The 17,936-nt window shown below is 37.3% G+C and overlaps 1 protein-coding gene across 2 annotated transcripts in view; it reads left to right on the forward strand.

Moving 5' to 3' along the window:
* The window catches only part of LOC127444544 (prominin-1-A-like), a 49,820-nt gene that overhangs the window by 9,181 nt on the left and 22,703 nt on the right, over positions 1-17,936 (forward strand). For both annotated transcript variants that reach the window (XR_007897843.1, XM_051703963.1), the window contains exons 2-7: positions 7,044-7,105; positions 9,851-9,877; positions 10,106-10,311; positions 14,723-14,843; positions 14,945-15,008; positions 15,113-15,202. Coding sequence is in view for 1 of the 2 variants with exons in the window: in XM_051703963.1 (XP_051559923.1) it covers positions 7,044-7,105; positions 9,851-9,877; positions 10,106-10,311; positions 14,723-14,843; positions 14,945-15,008; positions 15,113-15,202 (570 nt within the window). In the remaining variant the exon portion in view is untranslated. The remainder of the gene's footprint in view (positions 1-7,043; positions 7,106-9,850; positions 9,878-10,105; positions 10,312-14,722; positions 14,844-14,944; positions 15,009-15,112; positions 15,203-17,936) is intronic.

Consider the following 17,936-nt stretch of genomic DNA (forward strand, 5'->3'; position numbering starts at 1 on the left):
AACTAGCTTTGCTGGAATACAATGTCACATGATGCAAAACATACTGATTTTTAACCATTTCTTACTGATGCCATTTAGCAGCACTGGCCTAATAGGGCAAGTGACAGGTCCATCAACTGGCCAAAAAAGGCCCTGATACACTTCCATAGAAGTTGTTATTTGCTCTTCATTCAGGGGTAAAAAGAAGTTAGAAACAGCTGAGCAACAATATTGTTCTAAATTGCGTCACTACCGTTCATTCTTTGATTTCGTATGAAGTATATCAAGGCCTTAAATCTCTCATGCTGGCCCCGGGCCAATGGACAATCCTTAGTGTTGAGCTCTGCAGTACATAGTTAAACTTAAAAACAAAAACTTTAGAATGAGTTTATAATGTATTTTGATTGTATGATGATATAGTGTCCTATATTTGATGTTATTAATAATGGAGTTAACAGTTCCTGGAAAATTCTAATCATCAGTCCCACTGTACCTACTTAAAAATGACAACATTACTGAAATACAGGTATCGGGATGAGTTATTTTGAGTACCAAAAAGAATGTCTAAAAAATGGTATTAATATGCCTGTAAACAAAGTTTCGTTTACCAGGTATCAGGCTGCTACAAGGAGTACTTGTGAGGAAGAAATAGGAAGAATATCAATGCAAGGTTAATGACAAGCAGTCTTTGGAAGAAATTAGCATTTTTAAAAGGCAGAATGGAGAATTGTATATGCTGCTTTGTTTGCCTATAAAAAAATAAGAAAAACCCACAGGTAACCTCAGGAGAAATACAGGCTGCTCTGGAAAAAGACGGTGTGGTTGTTTCAAGGAGCACAATACTTGTTGACCCCTCTCCAAACATAGCACTTATGGTTGTGACCATAAAGCTCTATTTTGGTCTCGTCACTCCAAATTTCAGTGTGCCAGAAGCTGTGAGGCATGTCAAGGTGTTGTCGGGCATATTGTAACCGGGCTTTTTTGTGGCATTGGCGCAGTAAAGGCTTCTTTCTGGCAACTCGACCATGCAGCTCATTTTTGTTCAAGTATCGTCGTATTGTGCTCCTTGAAACAACCACACCGTCTTTTTCCAGAGCAGCCTGTATTTCTCCTGAGGTTACCTGTGGGTTTTTCTTTGTATCCCGAACAATTCTTCTGGCAGTTGTGGCTGAAATATTTCTTGGTCTACCTGACCTTGGCTTGGTATCAAGAGATCCCCAAATTTTCCACTTCTTAATAAGTGACTGAACAGTACTGACTGGCATTTTCAAGGCTTTGGATATCTTTTTATATCCTTTTCCATCTTTATAAAGTTCCATTACCTTGTTACGCAGGTCTTTTGACAGTTCTTTTCTGCTCCCCATGGCTCAGTATCTAGCCTGCTCAGTGCATCCACGTGAGAGCTAACAAACTCATTGACTATTTATACACAAACACTAATTGCAATTTAAAAAGCCACAGGTGTGGGAAATTAACCTTTAATTGCCATTTAAACCTGTGTGTGTCACCTTGTGTGTCTGTAACAAGGCCAAACATTCAAGGGTATGTAAACTTTTGATCAGGGCCATTTGGGTGATTTCTGTTATCATTATGATTTAAAAAGGAGCCAAACAACTATGTGATAATAAATGGCTTCATATGATCACTATCCTTAAATAAAAGACAAAATCAATGCCAAAATTTCACAATTTCTGCCAGGGTATGCAAACTTTTGAGCACAACTGTAATTAAATGACCCATTAATTCATAGCTGCTTTTCCATGAACAATTTGACCAGTATCCCCTGCCCTTTAGTTCACATGGCTTCACCTGTGACCTGTAGTAAAGTGGTACTGCTCTAGTTTGTGTTGTACAGTGCAGTCTTGGCCATGGCGCAATCTTTTGGATCAGGTGATGTTAAAACTATTCTGTTGACCTTACTGCAAAGTGTCATGCTAATAAAACGCTCCTAAATTTAGTACAAAGATAAAGAAGCTCAGCCTTTCAAGTAAAGGTGCTTTAGGGTTAGGTTTTTGTTTGTATTCGCGTGAGTGCATGTGTGTGTTACAGTGCGGAGTTCAATTCTGCAGTATACAGATTTGCAATTAGGGAAGGGGACAGATGTTTCACATAATAGGCGAACCTGTAACATTTACCTGCACTTAGTTAAATAGTTACATTTTAGTTTTACAATGGAACTACAGATTCATTACTCTCATTTCACATATAGCATTAGATACATAAATTCACTGACCACTATAATGTGCATGTGTGAAAGAGCATATGAAATAATGTGTGTATGTGTCTATCACTACTCACTGACAGACACAACCATCTGTCCCAGAGCCAAAGGCAGATACAAACACACAAGTGTTTACAATACACACTCCCTCTGACCCGCCTTCTGTTTCTGCCATTTGCTTGCCTATTGTCTTGGACGCACATAAAGTGCATACGAACTGACACAAAGTGATTATGTTATTCAGAGCTTTGTTGTCATGTCAGCATAAATATTAAGAATAGTTATCATTAGAAAGACTTAAAGATATTTTTTTACCAGCTCTATATTATATAAAATATTGTAAAGTGCGAGGGATGTGTCACGGTGGTCAACTCATCCAACACATGTTGGTGCAGCTATCATTATGAGGACTCTCCACAGACATAATGATTTTTATACTGTATGAACTATAGATTCTATCCCCTAACCCTAACCCTACCCCTAAACCTAACCCTCACAAAAAACTTTCTGCATTTTTACATTTTCAATAAAACATCGTTTAGTATGTTTATTAAGTGATTTGAATTATGGGGACACTAGAAATGTCCTCATAAACAACATTTACAGCATAATACCCTTGTAATTACCAGTTTGTAACCTAAAAAAAAAAGTCCTCGTAAACCACTTAAACCTGCCCACCCACACACACACACACACACACACACACACACACACACACAGACACACACAGCGAAATATATGGGGACATACCATAGATTTCTATTGTTTTTATATAAAGCTAACTATAATTACTATAAACTAACCCTAACTAACCAACACCCTAAAAAATCTTTTTGCATTATAGAATTTTAAAAATATTGAATATATGTATACATCCCAAAATGTCTCCAAAGAGTGTCTCCAAAGAGCGGTATTGTCGGATTTGGCTTATTTTTGAGTGCAAATTTGTTTACAAATGACAGCTAACACACACACACACACACACACACAAACCTCAGATATATTTAGTATCCAGCAATTAGAAAACCACAATCGACATATGTGCCATATTATATTTATGATCATTAAACTGCTGCTTTTTAATAGTTATGCTATTACTATAGTAAATAGCCTAATTATCACATGTAATATGATACTGTGCAATAATGTGTAACAAAAAGACTGATATAGATATTTTAGTCGGTAAGATGTTTTAAGTTCTCCACTTTTGCCATCAGTAACACACTCACCTGAAAGGGGTGTTTTATATATATATATATATATATATATACACACACACACACAAACACATGAAAGCTGTGTTTGGTTCAGATAAGGTAAAAGATGTGAAGTTTATGCCTTTAGAATTAGAGTTACTCAGTAGTAAGTCTCTTATAAGCTTTTAAACCAGTTTTCAGCTCACACAGATGCACAGTTCTACAGATTCCTGTGGGATTCTTACATAATTAAGAAAACAAAACAACTGATAATCATGACTCTCTCCAAATATATATATATATATATATATATATATATATATATATATATATATATATATATATATATACACTCGCAATTGTGCGTCTAAGCCTCTCATAAACATCACTTTAGAACTAGTATCACGGCTTGTGCTGTTTCTAACAAGTTATTGGAGAAACAAGGATGTGTGTGTGTGTGTGTGTGAGAGAGACAGAGTGAGAGAGAGAGAGAGAGAGATATGGAGTGTGTGCGATCACCTGTCTCTGTTTCTACTCAAAAGCAGAGATGCTATAGTGTGTTAGTCAGCTTTCTGAAGATAATGTCATTTTGGTTAAATTTGTCTTATTTTCTCAATGGAAAAATAGCCGTCCAAGCAGGGGTATTCCTCTCTAGCTGATGCGCAAGAGTCATTCACTATAGAAACCAAAATCTCCTCTGCCATTTTGAACAGTATGTCCTCTCAATGTGGAACCTCCTGTAAGAAGTAAACACCTTGAATTTGTGTAATTAATCAGTCTGTTGTGTCTCTCAGCTGTGATGAGCCTTAATGCTGAAGTTGTTAGTTTAAAGCCATTTAAAGTTTTAGTGGTGTAGTAGTAATACGATTGATCACGTAGTGCTGATGAATGAAAACACTGACAGACACTGACTCACTTCACGTCAACTAACTGGCTCATACTACACACTAAAATTGTCTTTTGCCGCCACCTGCTGGCTAAAATATGTAATGTCACAAAATTAAATGTGAAGAGACACAAATAGCTGTTAACACATATGCACTGCTCTTACACTAGGATGGTACGAACACAAGCGGAGTGATACAAACAGTGAAGCGTCGGAGTGCTGATGGTGTGAGACCATCAGTACTCATGGAATGTCTCTCATCCAATCAGATATATATATATATAAATTATTCTGAACTCCAGGTTGTTATTAATTAAAGGGGTCATATCATACATTTAGTTTTTTAACCAAAAACAGTCATATTTTAGTTTTCCACCTTTACTCTGAACGTTATTAAACTGACCGTCTTTTGCTACTAGACCTGTAAGACTCCTATGTACATGCCTTCTTCACATGTAAAATAAGTAACAATGTTGACTCATGGGTTTTGGGTTTGCTATTGGGTCCAATATCGTTGATGCTGCCCCGTCCTTCAATAACAGCCTCTTTGCAAAGCCTTCATTACATTATGATACATTGTGAGAAATGTGCCACACAAACCGTTCAGGTCAGACTGAAATTATTAGGGTTTTTAAAAATTATTATTATTAGCCTTGTTAAAAATAAACCTCAGGCACTCTATCATAACTTAAGAGGTGCAGGTGCCACACACAGCCAGGAACAGCACAAGGTGTACTTCTTACCCATATTCTTGGTTATATCAACTGGAATAATATAATTGTGTATAGAAATAATAGTATTTATCTTACTCCCTCGTTACTTGACCGAAACTCAAAGGGCTGAGCAATGAATAAGCATTATTGATGTGTAAATTGGCAGAGTTAATTTATTAATTCATACTACCAGTATAGCATCTCAAAATCAACGATTTCAAAAAAAGACGTTTTTGGAATTTAGTTTCAATAGATGGTCTTTTAGGACTTGAGTTTTGCAAGTTAGAGTATGTTTACATTGTACATTGAACAGTTTTATTGAGGAATATTTTATTTGTCATGATGTGACCCTTTAAATCTGCTGTTGGTTTACTTTTATAAACATTATTACAGCACTAAGTAAGTTTTTGGGAATAGAATAACTTAATGTTGTTACTGTAAAAATGTATACTTTGCATAGTTGAGTACCTTGCGCAAGGCTCTTTGGATAAAAATATCTGCCAAATGTAAATTTGAGGTATTCATAGACATAGACTTAATCATTTTTAATGGATGTCTGTGTTAGAGTGTGTAGAAGACTAACAAGAGCTATCAGTGGGTGTTTCACCTAAACACATGGGCATAAACATTATAAACACAGCTAACGCATCAGCTATGTAGGCTAAGCAGATTGTTTGTGACAGACGTTAACAGAGCAATACCATTAACAGCTAGCACAAGACACTGCAGCGCTGTGTACAGGTCTGTGATTAACATTAATCTAAGCTGTTGTTGAAGCATGACGGTGCATGACTTAGTGTCTGGAACTGCTGTGTGAATCTTACAGTGCATATATACTGTCGTAGCTTTTTAAAATGAACAATTACCTTTCACGTGGACTAATCTAATTACAATAGATCTGTTAAAAAAGATCCCATATGACTTTACATTTCTTTTTTTTTGTCTTCCATGGAACACAAAAAGTGATTCCATTGGCCCTAATATATGCTATTAGGAGCTACACTATCAATATGCTCTTAATAGTTATAATTAGAACAAATAACAACATTAGCTATCTTCATTTTTTAACATTATTTAACTTCCTTCAATAAGATAAAGCTTTTAAAATGATGTGGTACAATCATAAGAATTGCAGCACACTATTCTGTCGTAGAGAGTTACATACCATTACATTAAAACATCCTAAATATTACAATTCTTCTTTCTAGTTAATTTCTCACAAATTCACATAGCAGTAGCACTTTCTTGTTCTTTAAAACAATCCAGTCTCTGGATCGCCATGGAAATGTGAGTTGTTTTGAAGGGTAATTACCTAATGCTCTGTTTACCTCGTTGTATCATTTTTCAAGGATTCAGAGTTATTATTATTATCACAGATAGTACATGCTTTTCACAACATGATCACATGGGAAGTCGGCATGCTGTTTCCACAAATTCTGGTACCCTAGGATCAGTAACAGTATGCTGACTCACTGACATGGCTTATCTCCCATCGGACATACTTGGAACGGCTCAACAACAATTATTTTCCCTCGTGGCACGACTGGTAACATGTTGCATCAGTTGCATGGGAGACCACAGTTCAATCCCCATTCAAACGAGGAAGTAATCACATTTGTGTAAACAATCACGAGCATGATAAGGAGGTTGCATTTTTATCCCTAACATTGCATTTTGTCTCTACTAATGGTAAGGGTTAGATTTAGGTTTTGGTTGGGAGGTAGATTCAATAAAATAAGCATTTCTCTTCACTGTTTTACACCCTATTCAGCTGAAAACAATTCTTTCACAATTCTTTTGCTTCTGGCAACCTCTCCTGGATATAAATGGATGTCACACTTGTTTATATGCTCTGAAACACTTACCGCTTTAGCCTCTGGAGGCAGTGTTTTCAAATTCGGTCAACGTATACCGATTTCTGCTAAAGAAAATCGGCACACACTTGCCGATTTTTATGTGAGATCAGGCTGGTTTTCCATGCTGTTCAGCTCTGAGTAAACAGAACCTTTAGTATTGTTGACAATAATCTGCTGAATTTGTTGTTGCAGATCTTATTGTTAAGGTTATCCAGCAGAACATGGGAGGAATCAAAGTGGAGGACTACAAGAAGGTGTGTGTGTGTGTGTTTTTCTGTGTCTGTCTGTGCATGTGTTTGGTTGTGGTACAGAGTAATGTTGTGCTTATAAATAATGGCAAGCCTGTTTATGTTACATATACATGTACTGTATAGATACAATGTGATCTTATTAGTATTCATAGGTATCCATAGGTACATAGTGTGGTTCTAGCACATACATTTATTTACATTTGGATAGACATCAAAGCCTAGCTATAAAATCAACATACTGACAGCTTTTACATACACAAACACTTTTAGAACAACTAGAAAAACTTACAACATATTGAAGTGGCAAAACACACACACATACACCAAAAATTACTTCTAGTAATTATTTCTATAGTAGTAATAACCAAACCAACCAGCTCCGATGTGAATCACAACATTAAAACTTTGATTTGAAGCAAAAGTGTTTGAAAAATGGGACCAAAAGACAAAGTGTGCTTAACTTTTTTCATGTTTTCAGGAAATGAACTACAATCCCATGAAGCATTGCAAATGACATAATTGAATGAAAAACAATGGAAAAATATAAAACTATTGATTTAAAGTTATGTATTATAAGTATAGAAACAACATATTTTTAGTTAATAAGTAAGTAGTTTGTGAGTGTAGCTGGACTGACTCGATTGCATTTACAGTGTGTGGGAGTGCAAGTAGTTTTTGCCGCGAATCATAGATAGTGTAGATATTCACCACAAAATCCACAATTAAAGGAATGTTCCGGGTTCAATACAAGTTAAGCTCAATCGACAGCATTTGTGGTATAATGTTGATTAACACAAAAATTACTTTCGACTTGTCCCTCCTTTTCTTTAAAAAAAGCAAAAATTGTGGTTACAGTGAATATTCCTTTAAACATGTTTTTTTAATAAAGTGGATTGATGGCGTCAACAAGTCAAGTCATTTTTATTTGTATAGCACTTTTCACAGCACACATCGTTTCAAAGCAGCTTTACAGAAAGTCATGCTTAAACAGAAAATGAAACTGTAAAATCCATAAAGTCTTAGAGTAAGCATATGCTGAAGAATATAACTTTGATAAACGAGCTCAAAGTTGAGCTCATGGTAGGTTTATAAGTATTGTTAAAAATAAAAATCTATTCCCATATGGAAAAAGAAATGGGATTGTCACTTCCGGAACCAGAATGTTGTGCTCTATTGCTTATATATAAAGCTGATTATAATCACTATAGACCCTGACCCAAATTGCATGATTCAGTATCTATCCAAATCTACAAAAATGTGTACACTTCACATATGAATACACCGTGTAACAATTATTTTTTTGGTTCCTGGGTAGTAAGTGTTATTTCCTAATTGCTTATGCCTCAAAAGTATAGAAAATGGCTATTATTCCCCACAAACTTTGCTTTTGTGACCAGGACAGTGATATTTTGAAATTGACTTATTTACCAGAACATTCCAGATAGATTCAGTGCTGAGTAAACTTGGAGTAACTTCTAGAACTTTCTAGAACTTTCCAGTAATATAAATAGTAGTATGAATACAGGGGCCTTAAGCCCACCAGTTCAGTTTAGTCCTTGCTGCCTAAGTGGATACATATCAAGACCTTGCTTGACACCTTGAAGTATGATGAGTACGGCTGGGAGGTCATAGGAGACTTCACAATCGTGGCATTCCTGATGGGTCTCCAAGGCAGTTTTACCAAGTTTCCCTGCTACCTTTGCCTTTGGGACAGCAGGGACACCAAGGCACACTACCACAGGCAGGACTGGCCACAGCGGACCGAGTTCTCTGTGGGGAGGAACAACGTCAAGTGGGAGGTGCCCTCGGAAGGTGCTGATGCCACCACTGCACATCAAATTGGGCCTTATGAAACAATTTGTCAGAGCTCTAGATAAGGATTCACAAGCCTTCAAGTAACTTCAAGACTTCCTCCCTAAGCTAAGGCAAAGGTCAAAGCCGGTGTCTTCGTCGGACCACAGATAAAGAAGATCCTGGAGTGCAATGAATTCCCCAAGATGCTCACTAGTAAGGAGAAAGCAGCTTGGAACAGCTTTGTCGCAGTGGCTCGGGGCTTCCTGGGCAATCACAAGGCCGAAAACTATGTGGAGCTGGTTGAGACTCTGCTGAAGAACTACAGCACAATGGGCTGTAGGATGTTCCTCAGAGTCCATATCCCTGATGCTCATCTTGATAAATTCAAGGAGGACATGGGAGCGTACATGGAGGAGCAAGGCGAGCGCTTCCATCAGGATATACTGGACTTTGAACGGCGCTACCAAGAACAGTATAACGAGAACATGATGGGAGACTACATTTGGGGGCTGAATCGTGAAAGTGATTTACAGTATAATCTTAAATCTCGAAAAACTACTCACTTCTAAATCTTTTGTTGTCATTTTTGTATTACATTAGTATAAATACATGTTCATTTGGATTCATATGTTGTTTTTTTCTGACTTTATGTGAATGAAATGATACAAATTCGCCCGTTTTCTCATTGGAAATACGTACATTTCAAAATATCACTGTCCTGGTCACAAAAGCAAAGTTTGTGGGGAATAATAGCCATTTTCTATACTTTTGAGGCATAAGCAATAAGGTAATAACACTTACTACCCAGGAACAAAAATTGTGTTATCTATGAATAAGAAATGAATAAGTTAACTTTGGGTCATATGTGATCACAAGTCCTAATCTCAGTTGTTTCTTTCTCTTTACTTTTGGCATGCACATTAATGATGTCTCTTCAACTCAATGGCAAAGCAGCCAGAGAATGTTGTATTGTTGCTACAGGTATTGTTTAATCCAAATATTTCTAGTGAATTACTGTTCATTTCATGCTTACATACTGTACAGTACACTGTCTTTTTCTTTCTGTTTTAACTCCAGAATGTCATATGCATTGTTTTTATTTGCTTTTCACTTCCAATTTACATTTATACTTTACTTTTCATTCATTGTTTCCATTTATTATTAGTACAGCAAGCAACATTTTCCTCCTCTTCTCTCTCCTCTCTTCAGGCTATTTACTATGAGCTTGGCTTCTTAGTCTTGACAGTTCTGGGGGTGTTGTTTGTGTTGCTGATGCCGATGGTGGGTCTGTGTTTCTGTGTGTGCCGCTGCTTTGAGAACTGTGGTGGGGAGATGCATCAGAGACAGAAGAAGAATGCTGACTGCCAACGAGGCTTCTACATGACCACACTCATCGCTACCTCTATATTCCTCGGGTGAGTCTTCCACACAAAGAGAGTTTGTGATACAACAGTCTTTACATTTTACTTAGAAGAGTGAGTGATATAATTATATATATCATATACAGTATATATATATATATATATATATATATATACTGTCATTATATGTAAGGGATAACATACAGTCAGCTGGACATTATTGCAAAATGAACCCTGGTAAAGTGGTCAGGACTCCAGAAGTCTTATATCACCCTAATGGGGTTTATTTCACTATAATGACTAGCTGACCGTACATAATCCGGCTACTTAACACATACATATACTGTATGGACATGAAATATTGATTGGAGTAAAAATAATTTAGTTTTATTATCTAGCACAGCTATGTATATGAAAATCGCTTGCCTGGGATATCGGTCTGTTATCCAGTTTAGCGGTCATTATACTAAAATATCTGACCACTGAATACCACGATTGGCCAATCAGAATCAAGTATTCTGGAGAGCTGTTTATTATTATGATGTAATTTTGTTATTACTGTAAATGTTGACATTATTTTTGTATCAACCTAGAGGGGAAATTATTCTTTCCTTTTTTTTGTCAGTTTTTCTAAAATCTTATGTTAGATTTCAGTTCTTCTTTTGATCAGTTTGTGTTGTCTGTGACAATAGCCTGAAACTTTTTCCTTTTCAGGTTTTTTTGCAGAATTCTTACCTTAATAGCACCAATGTTGGCAGCTGAATCTAGAAAAATAGCAGAAAGAATGTGATATTAGGACACTTCAAGTATATAGTCAAGTTTTATGTCAACAGCTCTTTACTCTCAGATACAAAAACGTACTTAACTGTACTTTTTAGTTATAACTAATTTATAACTCATTTATAAAGAATATTAACAACTCATTTGGGTAAATAATTGTACCCCATGGATCGATCGTGTACCTTTAAAGGTACATTTATATGTTTTGGTCCTCTGGGAACAAAAACGTACCTGCACAGGTGAGTTTGCTTGCGCTCCGAGCAGAGGATTGTGGTTAGCAGAGCAACTGTGGGCAGATTTGTCTGCTTAATGAATGATTTCTAAAATGACCAAAACCTCAAAAGTCAAACTGATGCTTATTTGAAGTGGAGATCTGTGTCTGCAAATTTGCATAATGTTGATCAGTGGGATCTTAACTCACTAAACTCTCTCACACACACACACACACAAATATGCTGTCTGTGATAAAAGAATGAAAGCATATAGGGGAGACGGGGATAGTTGATACATGGGGACATTGTCATCACATCTCAGTAACTGTCAGATTACAAAAATGTGTTCTAGCTGTTGTTTTGTAAGTTTGTTCCAAATAATTAGTTCAGAACCCTCTTTTTTATCCTCCAATATTGTCATATTTTTGTAACAGCAAGTGAACACTATGACCCCGTTTAAATTTCAGTTGCATCTGGAAGAAACAGTGTGGCACTTTTTCTCACTTTTTTTGTCTTTATTGACCTTTTTTTGCGGTTTATCATGCAGTAGCACACTGACATAATGATTGATTGATGTATGTCGGCATTAAAATCAGAGACCCTCCCCTCGAAATCTGAACACAAGTAGTCAGATGCATTTAATCGACCAAGTGTAAACAACGATGTGTCTCAACTGACCACATGTGATCATCTCACTCGAGACACGTCTTAATACCAGGTGTAAACGGGGTCTATAAAACCACACTAGCATTCACTTAGGCAAGGGTAAACTATATAAAAAAGGTTGATTTTAACCAAAAGGTTGAACTTTGTTTACAGAACAATTTTTTGGAGCGGTTGTCATATGTGTTTTAAATGTTATAAATGTATACCAGGCCTGTAATAACACATTGTATTCATTTATTATTACAATATTTGTTGACTAAAACAATGGTTTAACATTTCTGTATATTTTTACATTTTTATGTTTCATTAATTGTTTTGTCTTTCATAATTGTTTTACTGTTTAAATAGGCTGAAAAGTTTATAAAAGGCTGTTTAATGCCAGATTCCATTGTGACAGTTAACCCCATACAGTGTGACAACATGCCCTATTAGTGGTCAAAAGGTCAACGAGTGTTCAATTAACTGTATTTTTAATTTTTGCCTCGGCAGTTCAAATATTGAATAATAATATTCAATAGCTTTTTTAGAGTGAAGATATGTGTCAATACTGAAACTGACTTGAAAATAAACCTATGGGGGGCCTGGGTACGAATCCAAGGAGTGCTCCACCCAGGTCTCCTTAGCAACCAAATTGGCCCGGTTGCTAGGGAGGGTAGAGTCACATGGGGTAACCTCCTCGTGGTCACTATAATGTGGTTCTCGCTCTCGGTGGGGCACGTGGTAAGTTGTGCGTGGGTGCCGCGGAGAATAGTGTGGGCCTCCACACATGCTACGTCTCCGTGGTAACGCACTCAACAAGCCACGTGATAAGATGCGCGGATTGACGATCTCAGACGCGGAGGCAACTGAGATTCGTTCTCCGCCAACCGGATTGAGGCGAGTCACTACACGACCATGAGGACTTAGAGCGCATTGGGAATTGGGCATTCCAAATCAATCAACCCCAATCAACCTACATTTACATTTACATTTATTCATTTGGCAGATGCTTTTATCCAAAGCGACTTACAAACGAGGAACACATAAGCGAATCATCTTAATGAGACAGTGGTACGAAAAGTGCCATATTACAAAGTTTCACTAGCAACAGAATAGTATTCAAAACAGATTAATATGCAAAAGAAAATTTTTTTTTTGGCTGGTTAAGTGCTCATGGAGAAGATGTGTTTTTAATTGTTTTTTGAAGACAGAGAGTGAGTCAGCTTCATGGATGGAGTTGGGAAGGTCATTCCACCAATGTGGTACGATGAAGCCAAAAGTCAGGGAAAATGTTTTGGTGCCTCTTTGTGTTGGTACAACAAGGCGACGTTCCTTAGCTGACCGCAGGCTTCTAGTGGGTGCGTAGCTCTGCAGAAATTATTTTAGGTATGCTGGAGCAGACCCAGTGACTGTTCTGTATGCCAGCATCAGAGCCTTGAATTTGATACATGCATCTACCGGCAGCCAGTGGAGAGAGATGAGGAGTGGTGTAACATGCGCTCTCTTTGGTTCATTAAAGACCAGACGTGCTGCTGCATTCTGGATCATTTGCAGGGGTCTAACTGCACATGCAGGGTGGCCTGCAATGAGAGCGTTACAGTAGTCCAGTCTAGTTATGACAAGTGACTGGACAAGCAGTTGTGTGGCATGTTCAGAGAGGAAGGGTCTTATTTCCTCATATTGTAGAGTGTAAATCTACATGATCTTGTGGTCTTTGAGATGTGGTCTGTGAAATGTAGTTTTTTGTTGATGGTTACCCCTAGATTTCTGACCATTTTGGAAGGCGTTACTGTAGTTGCACCCAGCTGCACGGTGATGTTGTGTTCAACATCAGGGTTGGCTGGAAAGACAAGGAGTTCAGTCTTGGCTGGGTTGAGTTGCAGGTGGTGTTCCTTCATCCAGGCCGAGATGTCTGTCAGGCAGGCAGAAATTCAAGCAGTCACTGTGGTGTCGTTGGGTTGGAAAGACAAGTAGAGCTGTGTGTCATCGGTGTAGCAGTGGTAAGAGAAACCATGTGCCTGAATGATGGGTCCCAGTGATGTTGTGTATATAGAGAAGAGAAGTGGCCCAAGCACTGATCCCTGAGGTACCCCAGTAAGTAGCTGATGTGGCTTGGATACCTCACCTCTCCAGGCTACCTTGAAGGACCTACCTGAGAGATAGGAATTAAACCAGTCAAGCACAGTTCCTGTGATGCCCAGCGAGGAGAGGGTAGAGAGTAAGATCTGATGGTTGACTGTGCCAAAGGCTGCAGAAAACCTATAACTGTTCTCTTTTTCTCCTCTGTGTGATAAACACAATCTGTGCTGCTAAATTCCACACTAATCTAGCCCAGCCCAGACAGTGCACTTGTGTCCCAAGTTAACGTCTTTACCACTGAGCTACCCAGGCCCCCCGTTATTGTATTGTTATTAAGTATTGATATAGTGGCATTTTTTTTTTTTCGTTCCAACTCTGCTGTAATGTTAACAACAAAAACATTTGAATTGTAAACTTTAGATAACGACGATGGTTGGACCACAGATTTTTTTTTTTAATGAAAGGCAGGATTTTCTTGCTTCTACCATATTAAGTCTTGTGATTTCTCCTATTCATTTTTCTCTCCGTCTTTATACTGTTTGTGATATTTAGTATTAAATCATGTAATCAACCCTCCATCAGAGTGAGTAATGTTTCAGGTGTAATAGATGGTATGGTGTAGATGAGACTAGACCAGCCGCTCTACTATAATTCCAAAATAAATAATTTGTCTTATTGCTTCTTCAACATAACAATGTTATAACATTACTTGTAAGCAATTGATGTGTGTGTGTTGTTTTATTTAACAGAGCGGGAGTGGTGATCGCCTACGCAGCAAACCAGAACATTACATCTCAAATCAAGAGCACGAGACGTCTCGTCAGCACCAACATAAGAGACCTGAAATCATTTGCCAACTACACACCAGCAGTAAGCCGTTAGCACAGAGACACACTACACATAGACACCTTGACATACACTTAAGCTGCATTTCCATTTGTGTTTCTTTATTTTGTTCTTCATTTTTATAGCAAATCGACTACCTTGCTGCACAGTACACAACAGCCAAGAACAAAGTTCTATCAGACTTAGACAGTAAGTATTCTGCCTTTCTTCCTCTGTTTTGTCTCTATGTCAACATACTTTATCCTGACGCTGTATTATACATTTATTTGTTTATTATCAATGTGGTTGATCAGATATCGGGCCTCTTCTGGGAGGAAGGGTTCATAACCAGTTGGAGAGGGAGGTGATACCAGCTTTAGACAATGCTCTTCGCATGACTGGAGGTACAAAAACAATATATACACATTTGCACACAAACACAGAGAGCGGTGGAGTTACAGGAACAAACAATAGATGCAGGGGCACTTTCCATAAACCACATTTTTATATTTAATATTTTTAAAAAAATATTATTTAATTGTGCCCCACATTTTGCATGCAACCCTGTTATGACATGAATGTCCCACATAAAATATTAATAACTTTTTAAAATTCTGACATCCACAAAGTAACATCATTTGAACCCTTTCTGCAGCATGGCAGAAAGATAAGTACATACGTTAATCTCTAAATTTTCTCAATTTCTGCACGTGTTGTAATGGTGACAGCATTTCTCAAGTATTCAACCCTGTTGCACAAGTTTAGTCATGACAACTTTAAAATTTAAAGGAATATTCCTTTAATAGCTAAATCGACAGCATTTGTGGCATAATGAGTTGATTGGCTAACAGATTACTTGTCAAAGGACCTATCATCTTGCGCCATAAGACATGGGAGCCAATTGGCTAACACATAACATTCAAAGGACCTGCAGTATAAGCTTGAGCCATGTAAAGTTTCATGACTGAACTTGTTAGAAAAAGTGATCAAACATATATGTTCCTTTAATTTTTGGGAATGAGAAATAAAAGTTTATCAATAACTAGAAACCAACATTTGGTCCCAAACTAGCTAGCCCCTACTGAGTGATAGCTTAAATTATGCTAAATTTGCAACACTGTTACCTATGCTGTCTTAAAAGAATAGTTCACCCAAAAATGAAAATTCTCTCATCATTTACTCACCCTTATGCTGTCTCAAACTTGTATGACTTTCTTTCTTCTACGGAGCACAAACTAAGATATTTTGATGGAGATATGTGAATACAGTATATCCATACAATGCAAGTGAATGGTGACCAAATTTCAAGCTCCAAAAAGGACATAAAGGCAGCATAAAGATAATCCATAAGACTCCAGTGGTCAGTTAACTTCAGAAGACATGGATTAAACCACTGGAGCCTTATAGATTACCTTTATGCTGCTGTGATGTCCTTTTTGGAGCTCCCCATTTGATCCTTTTTGGTCCCCATTCACTTGCATTGCATATGCAAAAATAACCCATATCTAGGGTTCCGACATGTACTGGAAATCCTGGAAAACCTGGAATTTTGCAATGTAGTCTTCCAGTCATGGAAAAGTCATGGAAAATGAGAAAGATACCTAAATGTCTTGGAAAATAATTATTTGTCCTGGAAAATATTTTGGTATAATGAAACTGTTTGATTGTGTCGCTGACAAGGTTTTTACTATTGTATTGTTATTTTTTATTTATTTATTTATTTCCCCTTTTTCTCCCAATTTGGAATGCTCAATTCCCAATGTGCTCTAAGTCCTCGTGGTGGCGTAGTGACTCAGTCTGGGTGGCGGAGGATGAATCTCAGTTGCCTCCGCATCTGAGACCACCAGTCCGCGCATCTTATCACGTGGCTTGTTGAGCATGTTACCGCGGAGATATAGTGCATGTGGAGGCTTCACGCTATTCTCCATGGCATCCACACACAACTCACCACACGCCCCAACGAGAGCGAGAACCACATTATAGTGACCACGATTAGTTTACCCCGTGTGACTCTACCCTCCCTAGCAACCGGGCCAATTTGGTTGCTTAGGAGACCCGGCTGGAGTCACTCAGCACAGCCTGGATTCAAACTAGCGAACTCCAGGACTGGTAGCCAGCGTCTTTACCACTGAGCTACCCAGGCCCCCCGTTATTGTATTGTTATTAAGTATTGATATAGTGGCATTTTTTTTTTTTCGTTCCAACTCTGCTGTAATGTTAACAACAAAAACATTTGAATTGTAAACTTTAGATAACGACGATGGTTGGACCACAGATTTTTTTTTTTAATGAATTCACAGGTGGTAGCGTAGTGATGCGGCCTTTACACCTCTGTATGTAAATTCATTTTCGGAGTCTGCTTACACCGCCGTTACTACATGTAGAGCCCTTTGATTTCCGCAATGGAAATACTGAATCCATTCATAAAAATATGTGGGATTGAAATTCATGTTTGAATGCATAATTAATCAAATTAAAATCTTGATATGTCCAAGTGTGATTATTAAACCGCAAAAGGCTGCAATTTAATTATAAATATATATTCTTTAACACGTTATCATGAGCATCAAGTGTGCTCTGGATGTGTGTGTGTGTGTGTATTTGATGACAGTGAGCAGAGCGCTCTGAAGCATGCAGCACTTACAGAATATATATTTATTTTAATCATAGCTTTTTTCTGCTTATCCAGAGGTGCAAAACTACCATCAAAAACGCACAGAAACGGCAATATAATAGCTTGATTAAAATGAACGTGTGGAATGGGATAAAATATCATATTTAAGGCAATTAAATAAAAATAATCATAGTAATAATAGTAATGTATTAAAGCAATGAAATGTAATTAATTGATTACAATTTTTAACAAATTCATTTGATTAGACACTGTTTTGTATTATGAAATTGTATTAATTAAATTTGTGTGTTTTACACCATGTGGCACATACAGTGTCCTGGAAAACTGTGTCTTGAAAAGAGTGGTAACCCTGCTATCTCCATCAAAATATCTTTGTTTATGTTTGCGGAAGAAATGAAGTCATACAAGATTAAGACAACATAAGGGTGAGTAAATGATGAGAGAATTCTCATTTTTGATAATTCTCTTTTTTATGATTTTTGATGTTTCTTTGGTTAAAACTT

This window comes from Myxocyprinus asiaticus, chromosome 8 (assembly GCF_019703515.2).
Source record: "Myxocyprinus asiaticus isolate MX2 ecotype Aquarium Trade chromosome 8, UBuf_Myxa_2, whole genome shotgun sequence".
NCBI lineage: Eukaryota > Metazoa > Chordata > Actinopteri > Cypriniformes > Catostomidae > Myxocyprinus > Myxocyprinus asiaticus.